Source organism: Lynx rufus, unplaced genomic scaffold (assembly GCF_022079265.1).
Source record: "Lynx rufus isolate CCGP_SWC_20201006 ecotype Redwood Valley unplaced genomic scaffold, mLynRuf1.p SCAF_1, whole genome shotgun sequence".
NCBI classification, from domain to species: Eukaryota; Metazoa; Chordata; class Mammalia; order Carnivora; family Felidae; genus Lynx; species Lynx rufus.
In genome coordinates, this window is record NW_025814823.1 from 176,613,586 (window position 1) to 176,631,568 (window position 17,983).

A 17,983-nucleotide genomic window follows, 5' to 3' on the forward strand; every position below is an offset into this window, starting at 1 on the left:
GTGGATGGAACTGGAGGGTATTATGCTCAGTGAAATAAGTCAGTCAGAGAAAGGTAGATATCATATGTTTTCACTCCTATGTGGATCATGAGAAACTTAACAGAAGACCATGGGGGAAGGGAAGGGGAAAAAAATAGTTACAACAGAGAGGGAGGGAGGCAAACCATAGGAGACTCTTAAATACAGAGAACAAACTGAGGGTGGATGAGGGTGGGGGAGAGGGGAAAGTGGGTGATGGGCATTGAGGAGGGCACTTGTTGGGATGAGCACTGGGTGTTGTACGTAAGCCAATTTGACAATAAATTATATTTAAAAACATAAGTAAAAAAAATAAACCAAGTGGCATAAACATTAATATGTCCTTGAATTAGGGAGAATGCAAAGCACGTCACTAGACAGCATAGTCAATCAAGCCTGTGCTTAGTGGTGAGTAGGGGAAGAGAAGAGAGAAAAATAAAATGACAAGTTGAACGTCTCATGTGTGCATGAAGACACAGTCCTTGCCCTGGAGGAACCCAGAACCTGAAGGAGACTGACATGAAAAGCTTCCAATAACAACAACAGAGTTTATAACAGGGGAGGCCGCGGTGCAGGGGTTAACAACAAGATACCTATGTGTTTCAGGGCCACTTTCTTGCTAACGTATTGGGGCAAGGCACAAACTAAGCTGACTGTTCCTTGATTTCTGGCGTAACTTCCCTCAGGTTGATTTTGAAAATCAAATGCAGAACCTGATGCATAATGGTGCTCAACAGTCTTGGCTCTCCCCTCCTCCACCTTCTAGGGAGGAATGTGACCAGAAGCTTCTTAGAAGAGAAGCAGCAGCAAAGGGAAAGTAGCCTGGCAAGAGAAGGCAGCCAGCAACTCAGACTGTTTGGTGATTCCGTTATCTTCCAAGGCGGCATTCCTGTCAAAATTGTTTTGTCTGTTCCACTAAGACTGAAAACTTCTAGGACAGCTAGCAGTTCCTGTGGGATTTTGTTTTTTGCTTTGGTTTGGTTTTTTTGTCAGCACTGAGCTGAACATACATTGTTAGTATCAGCAACTCTAACTGATAGCAAACCAGGAAGCCAGAGAGTGAGAACAATCTAGCATTTGTTGTAGGAAAGATTCCCAAAGGACAGGTACAACAAGACATTCTTCTTGGTGAGGCCCGAAGCCGATAAAAACAGCAAGTGGAGGAACAGATTGATAAGCAGCAGGAACCAAGACCTGTAACTCTGATAATAGATTGCTGAGCTATGGATGGAAGTGTGCTCCGAAAGCCTCAATCCAGTGTAAAACTATGAAGCTGGATTTCCACATCCAGGAAGTGAACAGTCCAGAGAGGTTGCTAGAAGACAGAAATAAATAAGAATAAAAAGTTCAGAGAACTATGGGTGAAGTGGGTGGGGGGGGTCCTGTGTATCCCAGGTTTTTTTGTTTTCCCTGCAAATTCGCAATGTCATAAATTTCCCTGGTGTGACAGCAACACCAGGGAAGGTACCACCAGTGTTTTCACCCTGGCCTCACAGGGTCCAGCCCAGGAGTGAAATGTGTAAAAGAAATGGGTGCCATCCTCTACACCTGTTCTTACACACCAGTCACAGTAAGACATAAAGCACGTTAACAAACCTGAATGCCAAGTGCAGGTACTATCCTGTTAGGGGGGGAAGATGCATGCCTTGGCCCCCATACCTCAGTGCCCACCTAGGCCCCTGCAGGGTGCCTGCCTTTCCATATAGACCCTGAGGACATCTTAGCAACCTGGTCAGCCCACCCATTGTCACTCAGGCTAAAGCCAGGATCATGGCTGCAGGAGTCCTGATGACCTGGCCACAGCTCTTCCCTGGTGCCCCTATAACCAGTCAGCTCGACATGAGGAGGCTTCTTGCCCACTATCCAAGCATCTCTTCCCAGCATGGCAAAACAAGGGAGTCACCTTTGGGAAAACTGGGAGTCGAGGTGGAAACTGAAGTGAGATTAGGACAAAGTAGGGGGCAGTTCTCCTCTCCTTCTAAAAGAGGAAGTAATAACAGTAAGCGGCCCCTGTAAACACCACGGGAGAAAAGAGGACCAGATTGGCGGTCTTTTCTCCCGCCTGGGGGTTGGGGGGACACAGAGGGGTTGAGACTATTAGAAAGGGGAGAGATGTGCGATACTGCTCTTTGCCCTGTCCTGCCCCAGTTACAGTCTGGTGACGGGTAAACTCCTTAGGGCCTGGCACACAGTAGGCACCAGGGAAGGATCAGCTATTGTTGGTATTATTATTTTCTTAAGTAAACTCTTTGCCCAACATGGGGCTCAAACCCATAACCCTGAGATCAAGAGTCGTATGCTCCACCAACTGAGCCAGCCAGGTGCCCCTACTGTTGATAGTACTAGTAACAGTGGTTCTGAACCTTTCCAGAGGTCTCATGAAAGCCATATACTTGCTCCCGGGAAAAACACAGACAAGTGTACATGCACCTACTTTTGTGGATTTCAGGTGGTAGCCTCTGGGTGAAACTGGCTAAGTCACGTAACTGCAGTATCTCCAACTGTAAAATAGGAATATGTCCCACTTACTCATAGGATAAGGTATGTGAGGAAGCTGGAGGGGAGGGCGGTGCTGACTGCTGTCCAAGCCAAGGCGGCATTTTCCATGGGTCCCTTTAGATTCCTCTTCTTTCTCTGCCCACCGCTTAAGAGAGGATGCTCCTAGCCTCCAGCCCAGACTGCGTCTCTGCTCACTCTACATGCTCTTCCTGGCCCTCGTAGCCACACTCACAGGTTCAGTTATCTCCATGCTGGTGCCCCACACCCCCACCTACAGCCCGGGTTTCCTGCTCAACTTCCAGAGCCACATAACAATTGCCCACTGGGTATCTGCACGTGCATACCTCTGGTGCCGGCAAATTCCATCTGTCTACAACTAAACTCCTCACTGCCCTCATCTCAGTGAAAGGTTCCAATGTCCACCCAGCGGGGAACCTGGACTCCTTCCTGTCCCTTAATTACCTCCACCCCTAACATCCAATCAGTCACCTGCATATGCTAGTAAATATGCGCTAGCCCCCAAAACACTACTTCTCTGACTCCATTTCATTCCTATTACCATAACCCAGGATACTTCTCTCTCGCAGACTCTTGAAACAGCGGCATCAGTCGTTGGCCTAGCTCTTAATCATCCTTTGGGTTTACCCTTAAAGGTCACTTCCTTCAAGGAGCCTCCCGCTACCAGCGTTTCTAGTGCTCTTACCCAGCAACCAGTCCGTCCTAAGGCACAGGACCTGGCTACCTCGGGCTCCACCCACCAGGGACACCCAGTGCCAGTTGTCACCCTGCTGAATTCCAAGCTCCAGGAGCCCAGGGGGAGTCTCCTGCTTCCCACTGTTCCAAGCAGCTAACATCGGGACAAAGAACAGGAGCTGGAAATACCTGTTGAGTGTTGCTGAAAAGCTTTTGTGGCTTGCACAGTCACACTTAGCTTCTCCACTCCAGCTTCCTCAAATACATCGCCTACTTTTACAAAACATCTGCTCTGCTTGTTCTGTTTTGGAGTGGCAACCCACAGTGTAGTACCACACTTTGGACAGTGTAAAGAAACTATGGAAACCATGTCAGAATCCTGACTGGATTCACGTGGGTAGCAGTATTAGTCGTTGAACATCCTTAGCCACTAGAATACTCCTGTTTTACGGCTGGCCAGGGGGGGTGGGGTGGTGGTGGTGGTGGTGGTGAGTATTGGGGGGGAAAAAGGGCCAACACATTTCAAAAGGAGGAGGTTTTGACTGAAGCGGTGACACAGCCTGAATAAAAGACTTGCTTGGAGCACTTGGGAGGGAAAGAACAGTGGGGCTTATTCTAACGCATGTGGGACCCCAGAACATTAATACCCCAGGCTTCTACTTTTCTATGTGGGCAGAATCGAAATCAATGCTCCCCTTTCATTTCACCATGCTGTCACTGTGAACACCTATACAAAAGGAGGCCAGAATTTTATAAGCTGAATGCTCTGTACTTTGTCCTGCACAATGGAAACAGTTAATCAGAATTGCTGTGTGAACTTGCTGATTTTTATTGATTCAGAATAGCTTCAGTGTTTTAATAAAGCTAGTTGACTTCATTTCCCCTGACCCTGAATTGCTCTCAAAGAAAAAAAAAAAGGTGCATGTGTTATATAATGTTTGAAGGAAGTACTAACACTATTTTGACAATGGTCCCCTCCAAAATGCCTTCCCTCTTACCCCCGATTATGAAGTAATACCATGCTCTTTTTAGAAAATATACAAAGCCATAAAAGAAATAATCATTATCAACATTTTGGTCTGTTTCTCATCAGGCTTTTTGCTATGTACAGAAGTTAACAATCCTTTTTCTCTTAATATTCTATTATCTTTTGTTATTAAAATAATTGTTATTGTTTTTTACTCAAGTATTACCTTTTCATAGGAGAACATGCTAACAAGGAAAAAGAAAATTTTAATCACTTGTGATTCCCATCCAGAAGCAATGTTAGTAGTTTTCTCTTTTCAATCTCATTTCTAGGCATATGTTCCAGAAAAAAAGAAATTATTAAATGCACCATATTCCTTCAGTTGGGTGCAGTATAACTTATTTAAGCCTCTCCTTAAGGGCATTAAGGTGTTTTTTCATTCTGTACCCTGATAAATATCCTTTACAATGGTATTTATACTGTGATTTTTTTTTTCTTTGAAAATTATGGATTTTTCTACAATTAATTCCATCCATTCAACTCTTGAGAAGTTGAAATAAAGGGGCAAGAAAAAAAAATACATAACTTTTGCCTAAGAGCCCATCTTCATTTTAAACACATTTGTTCTCTAGGGGCACCTGGGCGGCTCAGTCAGTTAAGCGACTGACTTCGGCTCAGGTCATGATCTCATGGTTCATGGGTTCGAGCCCCACATCAGGCTCTGTGCTGACCGCTCAGAGCCTGGAACCTGCTTCGGATTCTGTGTCTCCCTTTCTCTGCCCCTCCCCTGCTGGCGTGCTGTCTCTCTCTCTCTCTCAAAAATGAATAAAACGTTAAAAAAAAAAATACATTTGTTCTCTGAACAGGAGGGAGCAAGGATAGGGTGGTGAACCCATTCTAAAATGCCTAAATATGTATTTTAAGATATAATTTAAATATAGTTTAATAAAAGAGCAATTGACTCTTCAAATTTTTGGAAAAGGAAATCCAGGGCCAAATCTCCCATGAGTCCAAGCACTGTTGTTAAAAAACTGCCCAGAAGAAATGCACAAAATGGTGCTATATCTGAAGCAATGTCAAAGTAACATATGATAAAATTTTGTTGGGTCAGTAATAAGTATATAGACATCATTCTATGTTGAAAGAAAACAAGGAAAACATTGTTAAAAGCAACCAGTGCCCCTCAGATTGCATCTTCAAATCATGCTGGAAATACTCCTGTCCTGGCAGAAGGGCTCATAGAACTCGTGTAGAATATGGAAGGGCAGGAAGGATGTGGTCCAGACATTTATGCTATGATGGTTTCTAAGAGATCTATCTCCCTGCTGAGAGCTCACGCCTGGAGCCTGCCTTTTCTTTTTCTATGACCCAAGCACAAATGACTAATCAAAAGGTAAACCAAATGTAGAAGAAAATATCAGTTGGCTGCCCCTCTGGGGCTTATCTTAATAGGAAAGTCATCAGGGGGTCCCAGCAGTTTTGTCGTTTCTTTGCAAAATACACTTTGTGTATTATTAAAATTTACAAATCATCTTCACCACCACCATCTCATTTGGTAATAACTTGGATAGCAGAAAGGGCAGGTATTGCCCCATTCTGTAGAAGAAAAAATTTAGGCTCATAAATTAAATGATTTGTGCAAAGTTAATCCAGCTTGCAAGTGATGCAGTAAGATTGCAAACCTGGGGCCTCACCTAGTCTAATGATCATACCAGGAGTCCACACTGTGTTCACCTGGACAGGCTTTGTAGAAGGACATTTTCAATATCCTCTCAAAGGGCTGGATGGAGCTCCTTCTAAGCTGGGGTCGCGACAATCACCGGAGCAAGTGAACTGCCAAGCAGAATGTGATTCGCGGCCATCCATCCATCTCAGACAATGGGCCATGCTGTAACAAAATGGGTCAGTTACTAGGAATGAGGGGAGGAGAAAACATGTATCTGAGTTTATATACTGGTTAATATTAATATTCTCAACACTTTCATAAACAAGGAAACAGGCTCAAGAGTTAAGTGACTTCCTGGGCAAAGGGAACTCGACAAGTTTCCCTCACGGAATCTGAGCTGATTCCCTCATTTCAGCAATACCAATAAAGCTATGAGGTGACAGAGTGACCCTACCTGGCCTTTAGGGGCTTGCGATTATCTAGGAAGTCTTTGATCTCTAATTTGGGTAGGAAAGGAGGTCCTTTCCTCTTCTTCGTTTCAAAAAAATTTTTTTTTAATGTTTATATTTGAGAGAGCAAGCGCACGCAAGTGGGAGAGAGGCAGAGAGAGAGACACAGAATCTGAAGCAGGCTCCAGGCTCTGTCAGTACAGAGCCCAATGTGGCGCTCAAACCCACGAACCGTGAGATCATGACCTGAGCGGAAGTCAGACGCTCAACCAACTGAGCTGCCCAGGCGCCCCTACTCCTGTCTTCTTCCATAGGCTTTATGCTGAGGCCATTAGGGCCTCACTAGCAGTAAGTCCCAGTAGGGTTTGGAGAACCCTTCCAGGTTCAGGCCTGAACTATTACCTCATTAGGGCCTTTTCCTTCCCTAGAAGGCTTACTGAGCAGAATGCTCCCTTCTGGGGGACAATCAAAACCTCCCTGGCACAGAACCAGGCCCTTCAGGGCTCTCATCCTTGTGTTTCACACTGTTACTAGTGCAGCCAACATACTAATCTTCCTGACTCGTGTCTGTAGGAATTGGATCCCAGCAAGTGGCAAGCAAGCCCTAGTGCAAATAGCAATGTAATCCAGTTGGTTTCCCAATGTCTAATTGAGAGCAAATGGCAAGTAAAAAAAAATGCATCAGTACAAAGTAACAGAACAAGGCAGAAATCAGGGACTTGGATCAGCCAGGGTCATGACCTCTGCCTTAAACTAGGCCATTACATTGGAAATGCATCAAAATATGATCATGAATGCTGCTCTCCATCACTGCTGCAAGCACGCCATAGCTAAGGTCTGCTGTCCTAAAACTATGTAGGCTCCCTATTGGCTAATGCAGCATGCTGAACTCAAGCCACGTGAAAGCAGCACTCAAAGAAGTGCCACTACACAAGAGACATCACAAGGCTCAGCTTTGAAACCGTGGTGGTTTGCAAGAAAGCAGTGCAGGGTGGCAGTGGGAAGGTTTTAGACAGACTCCCCCGCCCCCAGGGATAATGGGGTGCAGAGCCTGGCGAGAAGAATCTGGGTGGAGAGCTGCAATGGAGTCACGCTTCCCCCACGGCTAGAGCTCAAACTGTGGCATCCTTTTATGTGGCCACCGTAACCACCTGCATTGCTTTCTTAAATGACAGATATTAAGGGTCAAGTGAACTGCTCTAATGGGAGACAGCCTGGCAGAAGTCTTCCCTTCTACTCGAAGCTCAAAGTTGGCTCCAACTGTGGGAGAGTCAGGGTAGCAAGTGAAAAGGGCTTTCGAATGGAAATTACAAAACCAGGGATCCTACTCCCTGGTCTGCCTCTGAGCAGCTACATTTAACTAGGCAAGCGATTCTCCCTGTCTGGGTGCAGACTGCTTATCTATAAAACGATGGGGTTAGCTAGCATTTGTTACCATGGTCCCCTCCAATGTCAGATCTTCAGGGTTTTATGGATTCCATGAAATTGGCTACCCTTTTGCTGGAAATGTAAAGTATGAAGTTGCCTCTCAGGAAAATCTGAAGTTCAAAAAGTAAAGAATGGAAACAAAGAAATGAAAGCAGGACGGTCATTTCAACTCGAAACTCTTTTGTCCTAAGAACGGCAAAGCAATGAGTTCAGATAGTCGGGGAGGAATAGAAAAGCACAAACTGCAAAACAGGAAATCCATTCTTGGCTTGGCTGGTTGTCAAAAAGCCATGCACTGGTGAAAATTTAGATCCATTTAAAATTTTAATTTCTTAAAACTAATAAAGTCCCCAAATTAGTGAATTATTCAGATGCCTGCTACCAAAACACAGAAATACCGTCCTATACCAGGCTTTTTAATCTGCCTCGATTTCTCCGGTGCTATTTCTGGGGGTGTGATGATACAAGGAGCTGCTGTGATACAAGGAACCTTCAACTTGCTCACCATCATGACCACTTTTTTATGGACCATGGTCAGACATGGCCTTGCATTACAGTTCTATGTATACTGATCTTATCTCTCCAAATTGTGTATCAGCTCTTGACCTTGCAGGGACCTCAATTTCCACACCTTTGATTCCTCCAGTGCCTTGCTTGGCTACAGTAAGCGCTGAAATGATTACTAATGATTCAGGGAAGTACTCACCAGTATCTTCAGGTATGTCAAACCACATGACCAGGTTTACACTTCCAACCTAGTTTGAACTACAACATCAGTTTTTTTTTTTTTAAGGCATCATATCTAAAGATAGAAAAGCTTCCAAAAATGAACTTAACAAACACTGAAACCAGATTTCCACAGAAAGCAGAAAAATAATTTATTCCAATAGATGGCAGAAATAAGAAAGTGTCCTGAAAATATACTTTGGTGTAATTCTGTTAGCACAGATATTCCCTCTGAACGTGCTCTCCTACGGACTGCCCCACTTGACTCTACCGGTCTTGCGACAGTTTTTAAACACTTCGCAGATTCCCATGTTGTGACCAGGCAGGAGTGGTCTCCAAATGCACAGGCTCCAAGGAGAGAGCAGCACGTTTCTCAGAAGTACAGCGCCTCCTATCTCAGAAGAGTGCATAGACATTTTACAGAGCCAGCACAGTTTAGGTTAAGTAGGCACATAATTCATCAAAATGTAAAAAAGGTGACAGGAGAAAATACTGCATTGTAGAAGGAGATATTCAAACGTGGTGTGAATGTTTAAGGCAGCTGATGGCCAACACAGGCGAGTCAGAGGTGTTCTGGGTTTGGAGTTGATTTTGCATCTAGAGGAATTCTCTTCGTGACCTGCAAAACAAAGCCGTTCTAGTAACTAATCCTTACCCCATCCTCAAGTGGGCAAATGGCTAATAACATCAATAAAAGTCAATCAGGCCAATAATTTAAAATATATAGGTGCTCAGTAAATACTTGAATGAAAAGTTGGCTCAAATAATGTCCCAGTTTGGACAGGTTTCGTAGAGCTGTGACAAGAGATCCGATTACCAAGGACATTGCTGAACTGAGGGTCGTTAAGTAACAGTTGGACTGTGTCATAGAAAGCAGGAAGTTGACTCAGACCAATCCTACTGGCATCTAATGGGTTCACTTCGAGAATCTGTATCTGCCCTTCCCCTCCTACAGCAAGGAAGCACAGTTCCCACAGCCATGGCAAGCTTTTCTCTTATGTCAGACTCCTAAAGAGCTAGCTCCTTGGTACTTGAGGTTGCTCCTAGTTTGCTCCCCATTCTTCTGGTATAGGTGACAAATGAGATTTCTTTTTCTGGAAGCTTAAGCTGTAACATCACCTTTGCAGAGCTAGCAGACATTTAAAATATGTATCTTCACACATCAAACTGGTAACAGTGGTCACGTCCACTCCCTTAATATAGCTTATTTTATTTATTTTTGAGAGAGAAAGAGTGCGTGTGGCGAAGGGCAGAGGGGGAGAGAGAATCCCAAGCAGGCTCCATGCCAAGCGAGGAGCCCAACTTGGGGCTCAATCCCACAACGGTGAGATCATGACCTGAACCGAAATCTAAGAGTTCGATACTTAACCGATTGAGCCACCCAGGCGCCCCCATAAAGCTTATTTTAAAAGACTATAAAAATAAGGGTGCCTGGTGGCTCAGTCGGTTGAGCGTCTGACTTCGGCTCAGGTCATGATCTCGTGGTTTGTGAGTTCGAGCCCCATGAGCTCGAGCCCTGCATCGGGGTCTGTGCTGACAGCTCAGAGCCTGGAACCTGCTTCGGATTCTGTGTCTCCTCCTCTCTCTGCCCCTCCCCTGCTCATGCTCTGTCTCTCTATCAAAAATAAACATTAAAAAAAGACTATAAAGGGGCGCCTGGGTGGCTTAGTCGGTTAAGCGGCCGTCTTCAGCTCAGGTCATGATCTCGCGGTCCGTGAGTTCGAGCCCCGCGTCGGGCTCTGTGCTGACAGCTCAGAGCCTGGAGCCCGTTTCAGATTCTGTGTCTCCCTCTCTCTGACCCTCCCCCATTCATGCTCTGTCTCTCTCTGTCTCAAAAATAAATAAACATTAAAAAAAATTTAAAAAAAAAAGACTATAAAAATAAAGCCACATATGTGGCTTTCAAAATTAAAAAATAAAGAGAATATAAAAATTAAGTAAATAGTGGCTTTCAAAGGCAATTTCCACACAAGGCCTGAGTTGCCAGATAAGAAAACAAGCTGGTTATGACACAGAATTTCCCAGAATGTTGAGGGTTAAGTGCAGGGGGGCAAAGGGCTAGTTAAACTGGGAAGAGACACGGTTTGTGGCAGGCACGTCTGACAAGACTGAAGGTCAAGTAGTACGTAGGAGATCTGATGGGTCCTTAAGTTTTTCCAGATCAGTGGGCACAAGCAGGAGAATCCACAGAGGAGTGCAGTAAAATGATAGGTTTCCCAGGGTCCACAATGCCCAGTAGCAGATACAAGACGGCCGCTAAGTCTTACTGGTGCAAGCTGGGGCAGTCCAACCACCCTCCGCATGGGAAGTACCAGACTGCTCGACCCACTAAGGCAGGCCACTGCAAACAAAATACATTCAACTCGAGATATAATCAGAGGACTGTTTTTATAATGTACTAGGAAAATAACCACATCAGGCCAGGGAGGGGCAACTATGAGAGCTACTGGTTTCTTGTGCCTCACTGCCTCATAAAACCTTTAATCTAATGATCATTTCCTCTTCTCCTCCTTAGGCCACCGGAACAACCTGTCTGCACAGACCTGTGTTCCACGCAGATGAGAAATTTTACTTGAGAATACCGAAGCAGTGAATGCAGATGTTTCGTGTGTTAGTTTTTTATGAAGCATACAGGTTAGACCTCCTCATCGTTTAGGCCTTTTTGGACAAATGAACAATAACAAAAGTAAAAAGTAAGTCTTCATCTTTGGAAAACCACACTGAAACAGGGGCTAATTTTCACTTAGGCTCAATGATACTAGTTTGAGATAAATGTGAGTGAGCAATATATTAAATGGCATGGACTTGTGGTTTGATTTGGGGGTGAATTAAAGAAGCACATATTCTAATTGTCTCTCTGACATGAAACCGCCGTTGGGGGTGGGTGGGGAGGACCTCAACCAAAGGGTCCACATTCTCATTCTGTAAAATAAGGGAATGACTAAGGCTACTTTCAGATAAAACTGACAGTGAAGACAACATAAAAATATTAAGGCCTGAACCAGGAAATCTTTTCAGAGGAGGATGAGTGTGTGAGTGTGTGTGTGTGTGTGTGTGTGTGTCAAAGAATAGGTTTTATTTTTATCTGTTTTTTTTCATTTTATTTTTATTTTTTTAATTTTTTTAATCTTTATTTACTTTTGAGATAGAGAGAGACAGAGTGCGAGTGGGGGACGAACAGAGAGGGAGACACAGAATCTGAAGCAAGCTCCAGGCTCCGAGCTGTCAGCACAGGGCCCGACGCGGGGCTCACACTCATGAACCATGAGATCATGACCTGAGCCGAAGTCGGATGCTTAACTGACTGAACCACCCAGGCGCCCCTCTGTTTTTTCATTTTCGATAAATTCACACAACAATTCCTTTTTTACGATTATGTGCAAGATATGTGTTTATTGCAGAGTAACTACGAGAGATATTTAAGCAAATGAAAAGTATGTGTATTTAACGAGTCAAGGCAATGTACCAAATGAATAGCTAAATAAATACATTTAGGGAGAAATGAAATCACTTTGAGACCAAGTGGCCAGAAAAGCTGGACATTCAAAGAGAAAACATCACAAAGAATTGAGAGAATGGGTGAACGGAGGGCAGAAAGAATGTCTGCAGAGTATGTGCTTACTAATCTGCGTCCTAAATTAATGAATGTCATGGGGTAGTAAGAGACAGGAAAAGCTAAGTGAAGTTAATTAGACCAAGAACACGGAAATGGCAGGGCTGGAACCAATAGGTCACGGAGGAAAGTAGCGAATAAGTAGGCTGCAAAAGTGGTCTGAGGGCAACTGGCAAGGCCTTGACGGCCAAGTGAGGAAGCTGGACATGATTTGCAGGTTAGTCATTCTTATCTTTTGTGGCTCATAGGACCTTTGGTGACCCTGACAAAAGCTGTGCTTACAACATGTTACATAGGCAGGTACTCACTAACCTCAGAGATTTAAAGTTTAAAAAAAAACCCTACAGTAGCCTACGGAGAACTACTGAAAGCTTCTGAGGCAAGCAGTGATCTCTTTCAGGGAGAGCTGCATCAGGAAGACAAACAGGGTGGAGTTTTGTAGATACTGTGACTACAGAGCAGGGAGTCCTGAGGAAGAGCCACTGTAATAACTTGGAGTCACGTTGATCTGGGTCAGAAATTAGGGTGCCCAAAGGAGAAACTGGAAACAAGAACAGACACAAGAGCCATTAACAGGATCAAATGGATTCGAGGAAAAAGAGAAAGAAGTGATTAGAGAAAGAAGTGACTGAACAGGTTCTGACTCTAAGTGACAGGGAGATCTATGACATCAGGAATTGAAACAGACACATGACAGTTTGAGTGGCAGCAGCAAATCCGGTCAGAGAGAGCCGAGTAAAAGATAACATTTTCAAAAAAAAAAATTTTAATGTTTATTTATTTTTGAGACAGATAGACAAACAGCATGAGCAGGGGAGGGGCAAAGTGAGAGGGAGACACAGAATCCGAAGCAGGCTCCAGGCTCTGAACTGTCAGCACAGAGCCTGACATGAGGTTCAAACTCACGAGCGGTGAGACCATGACCTGAGCCAAAGTTGGACACTTAACCAACTTAGCCGCCCAGACGCCCCTAAAAGATACACTTTTTAACCACAAAACACCTTGCACTGTTTAACTTTTCACAAACATGGCTTACTTTCAACCTCTCAACAAGTCACAAACTTCTTTAGAGCCCACAGCCTTCCCTGAAATCCCCACTCAGTACCCAGGCACCTCATGAGCACTCAAATATTTTTGGAATGCATAGAAAAACAGCTCCCCCTGGGGCATAGGCCTAATTACCAATATACTTTATTCCTCTCCTGTCCAGACTCTGTAAAAAAAAAAAAAAAATACAAGGTTTGCCCTTTAGGACTGCAGTAAGCCATATAAGTTCATCTAAAATGTTACAATGCTGTGGTAAACTAACTTGTAGGACACTGGGCCCGGGCCAAATCCACTCCAACAAGATTCCACACTAGCATCGCACCCCCAGGGCAATAGGAAAATGGGCCATGACAAAAACAGCAATCTTGATGTGACAGTTCCAGAAGCATCTTAGGAATCTAGGAAAGGCAGACAAGGTTGGCAGGGGAAAGAGAGGGAGTGAGCACTGTTCTTAGAAGTACTGGGCAAGATTTCCAGCCAATAAACATAATGTGCTATAACTCAGCCTATCATCACCACATGAGAGAAAATCGTGGCAATTAAAATGACTAAAGTAGCAAAAGATCAGCTAGGTGTTTAACTGTGCTGTTGAAATCAAATCAATTCCATCTATATAAAATTATCCTAAAGCTTTCATGACTGTTCCTCATTTTTCTCTGCTGCATACCATGTCTGGTTTACACCTCCTACTTTCCAAATCTGGCCTCTAATCATGTACAAAATCAAACATTTTTCCTTACCAGATGAAGACAGGCCTAAATCTGGTTCTGCACTCCTTTATCATCCCACTGTTGTGTAAAAGTACAAAGTTCAAAAGGGAATTTAGCTCAATCTTTTGATTTACCACAAAGAAAAATGAAGTCTTGTCACAAGAGTTCTATTTGCTCTGTTAGGCAAAGATTAGATCTCTTCATGTGATAATTCCAAAGGCCTACAGTTATTGTACTACCATAGTCATGACCTCAAATGCAGAATAAATGTGAAGACATTCCCAATTAGAGTTTGTCTGGCTCTGCCCTCCTGCTTCCTGGTGTTTGCTTGTAAAGGAACCACCTTTAATACAAGTTTTAAGCAGCCCTGGTTTGTGCTCTGGACCAGAGTGCAGACAGAAGGTATCTGTCAGTCAGGTTAACTTGAGATTGAAAATGAACAAATGAGGGACGCCTGAGTGGCTCACTCAGTTGAGCATCTGACTCTTGGTTTTGGCTCAGGTCATGATCTCACAGTTCGTGGGTCTGAGCCCCACATGGGGCTCTGCATCTGGCAGCATTGAGCCTGCTTGGGATTCTCTCTCTTTCTCTCCCTCTCTCTCTCTCTCTGCCCCTCTCCTGCTCAAGCTGTCTCTGTCTCTCAAAATAAATAAATGTAAAAAAAAAAAATTTTTTTTTTTAAAGAAAACGGACAAATGAAACCTCAGATCTACACCCAGTGTTCTTCAGGTCCAAAGGGCCCTTTTTCATTACACAGGAAGGAAATGAGGCTCAGAGAAGTTAAGTGAAAGGCAATGCTGGAAGGATTGGAATGCTGGATAAAAAAATATATATATATAAAATATATATTATATATGTGAGATATATAAAATATATATTATATATGATATATATAAAATATATATTATATATATGATATATACATATATCATATATATATGATAAATCAAAACCCCTTTGGGCAAAGACAGAACTCTAAGGAAAAAGAAAAAAAAGAAAAAGCTGACTACTTAACCTATCTCGATCGGCAAAAATCCAAGCTGTGAGGAAACAAGCACTCTCCTACATTGTTAGTGGAAATGTAAAAATGGTATAATCCCTATAGAAGGGAGTGTAGTAATAGCTAGAAAAAGCATACACCTTTAACCCAGAGATCCACTTTTCATGGAATCTAACCCAAAGATTTCCAGCAAAAATAGAAAATAAAATGTCATATGTATAGGATGATACTGTGCCTCTATCGATAATAGCAAAAGACTAGAAACAATCTAAAAGTACACCAATGGCTATAAAAAGAATTGAAGAAGATCTCTATACACTGATAGGAGCAGTCTCTAAAATACATTGTTCAGTGAAAAAAAGCAAGGTACAGAATAGTATATGCAATATGGTATCTTTTCTGTAATAGCTGTATGGGGGGATATACACACATATACATATATATTTATGTGTATGTATTTGCTTATATACATGTTACGTATATACATATATATACCTGTATGTATGTATTTGCTTATCTTGGCAAAATGAAACACTGGAAAGACAGACATCTCTGAATGTATCTTGTTTATAATTCTGACTGTGAAAATATGTTTACATATTCAAAAATAGTAGCAAATAAAAATATTACTATGAATTGAACACAAAATAAAACAACTTAATCTGATTATATATCACTTTGATAATGATGAGAGAAAATAATTATTTCAAGGGACCTCAGAAAACAACATCTTTTCTTTATTTGTTCTAAGGACAAACAAAGCAGCAAAGAAATCCTAAATTGCATTCGATAAACTTACAGTTAGTAGTTATCTGGTGTTATCTGGAAACCATATGTATTGCAGGATAATGAAAGTAAGTTACTGCCTGTAGGAGGCAAGATTTTCGGCATATATGAATGATACTCAAGTATAAAACCAAAGAAGTCAAAACCATGTAATGTTAAATTTTAATTAGAAATATTAACATAAACTCATGATTTTTTTTCTCCTCAGAAGAATGTAATTCCTGGCTCTGTCCACTTCGTAAAGGCTTAGAAGCAACATCCCAGCAGAAATGGATGTACCTAGCAATCAGATCTTTTCTTTTTTTAAAATTTACTTTGAGAGAGACAGAGAGAGGGTGAGCGGGGGAGGGGCCGAGAGAGAGCCCCCAAGAGAGGGGGAGAAACCAAGCAAGTTTCAAGTGGTCAGTGGGCAGAGCCCAACATGGGGCCAAACCCACAAAACCGCGAGATCATGACCTGAGCCGAAACCAAGAGTCAGACATTTAACCGACCGAGCCACCCAGGCGCCCTTTAGATCTTGGTTTTTAAATACCATTCCCACTGAAAGGAATGAAGGCCAGCTGGGCTTGAGGACTGACTAGTGAACCAGGTATCCTTTCAGGAGGAAACAGCTGATTCCAAGTCTGGGACAGGAAACACACAAGAGGGGTCTGGGACATCTTGATGTTGCCAGTAAGTGAGGAAACTACCAAAGACTAATAATAAAAGGACACAGAAGCCAGTTTACACAGGCTCTAGTAGGCCAAAGAAAGAGCAACTGACTATGAAAATGGTAATAAATGTAACTGATTAAAACTCAAAAGGGAAGAAAAGAAAACCTCACTGGATGCCCTGGAAGTAACTTGGACACCCAATATCTCACTCTGAAAATTAAAATAATTAAATACGGACACCGCTCTTCCTGTATGTTCTATATTTCAAGGTTACTAAATAACCTTAGAATGAGGGTTAAGTTCATCTTGGTAGAGACGTTTTATCTAATCAAATGTAGAAGTAATAATGGAACTAGAAAATCACCATTTTGCATTTTCTACCGAAACGTTTACTTCAGGCTAAGATTATGACAATCAACGGGTAAAACCCCCAGATAAAAGGCTGGCAGAGAATTTTACAACTGGAGGGACCAGGCTGTCATTACTTGAATCCACCGATCATCATAGCATCACTAAAGACAGGAGAGTCAGACACTCTGTGTCTCTCGATAGGACTTCACAGTACCACATTAGCAGTACCCTCGCCAAAAAAGCTGAGCCAGATCTAGGCAAGCACTGAGTGCTAACTTCCATTTATCGAAATAATCAAGAAAGAGGAACAAACTTAATGACAGGTTTCCTGACTCTCGGCCAGTGAATAAATCTTTCCACTATACTACTCCTTATGTCTCTGAGCCTGTGAACCAAATAAAAGCTACAATTTTCATTCCAGTTTTCAAAAAGCACCTGTCTCTCTCTATCCAAAGCATTCAGAAATGCTCTTAATTTAAAATCTGCCAGCAACTCTTAAGAATCCTGCAATATCAAGTATAAATAATAGTGCTCCTGTGTCTGAAAGACTGCATGCAAACTTTATTTAAATGGCTGGGTAACAGCAGAATTGAAAAGAATCTCATGAATAAATCCTCTGGTAAGGTGAATGGCCTAAGTTCCAAATTCTGTCCCTCAGATGTTTGCTTTCGGCAGCCTGCCCTTGCCAAGTGTTAAAATGGCTGTCGTTTTCTGAGGAAAAGTCAAGGCAACCTCTAGCTGCCTGATGGACAACACTGATGTGAAAGGTTCAGGGCATAGTCACCTCAATGACTGAGCGCTGGAGAATACGTCTTCCTCCTCAAGGCCAATGATACTTGAGGTACCAGATGGTTTCATTTTTCAACTGTGGTCCGAAGAGAGGGTTGAGCTGGGCCAGAATTGCAATCAGCCAACTAAAAGAATAATGGGGGAGGAAAAAAACAACAGAAAGTGGTGAACTCATGTGGGACCAGGACCATCTTCAATTAGGATGGAACGAGTGCTTTAGTAAAATTTAGCAGTGAGGTTTCACCATAGTCTGCTCTGTCTTTTCTTCTCTCATTACCTTAATTCCAAGTGTCCAAGATTTCCTGCATTCATAGGAAACCTTTAACCCAGAGTATTTTTACCTAATCTCAATTTAGCATCATCACAACTTCCACGCTCAGGAAGAATGGGTGTTACTTTATCCATTCTCCAAATGCTAAGACCCACAACTGATATGACACACCCATTTTTACTGGCACAGCCAAGGTTAAATTTCAGCCCCCCATCTTCCAATTAGATTGTAACACTTGAGCTCCCCTTCTCTAATCACCATCACCACTAAAATATGTAACACGTCTTTTGGGCCCCAGTGGAGCTGAACCAAATGGG

The 17,983-nt window shown here is 42.9% G+C and overlaps 1 protein-coding gene and 1 long non-coding RNA gene across 2 annotated transcripts in view; both read right to left on the minus strand.

Annotated features, from left to right (window-relative positions):
- Positions 1–1,965: 1,965 nt before the first annotated feature.
- Positions 1,966–6,433, minus strand: LOC124520282 (uncharacterized). The gene is made up of 2 exons (XR_006964292.1): positions 5,872–6,433; positions 1,966–2,519 (listed from the first exon to the last, which is right to left on the minus strand). It is a non-coding gene; the product is annotated as an uncharacterized LOC124520282 (long non-coding RNA).
- A 2,140-nt stretch (positions 6,434–8,573) lies between these two features.
- The window catches only part of ATP6V0E1 (ATPase H+ transporting V0 subunit e1), a 33,884-nt gene continuing 24,474 nt past the window's right edge, over positions 8,574–17,983 (minus strand). The window contains exons 3-4 of the mRNA XM_047091075.1: positions 17,391–17,520; positions 8,574–9,065 (exon numbers count right to left, since the gene is read on the minus strand). Of these exons, the coding sequence (XP_046947031.1) occupies positions 17,427–17,520 (94 nt within the window). The 3' untranslated portion in view covers positions 8,574–9,065; positions 17,391–17,426. The remainder of the gene's footprint in view (positions 9,066–17,390; positions 17,521–17,983) is intronic.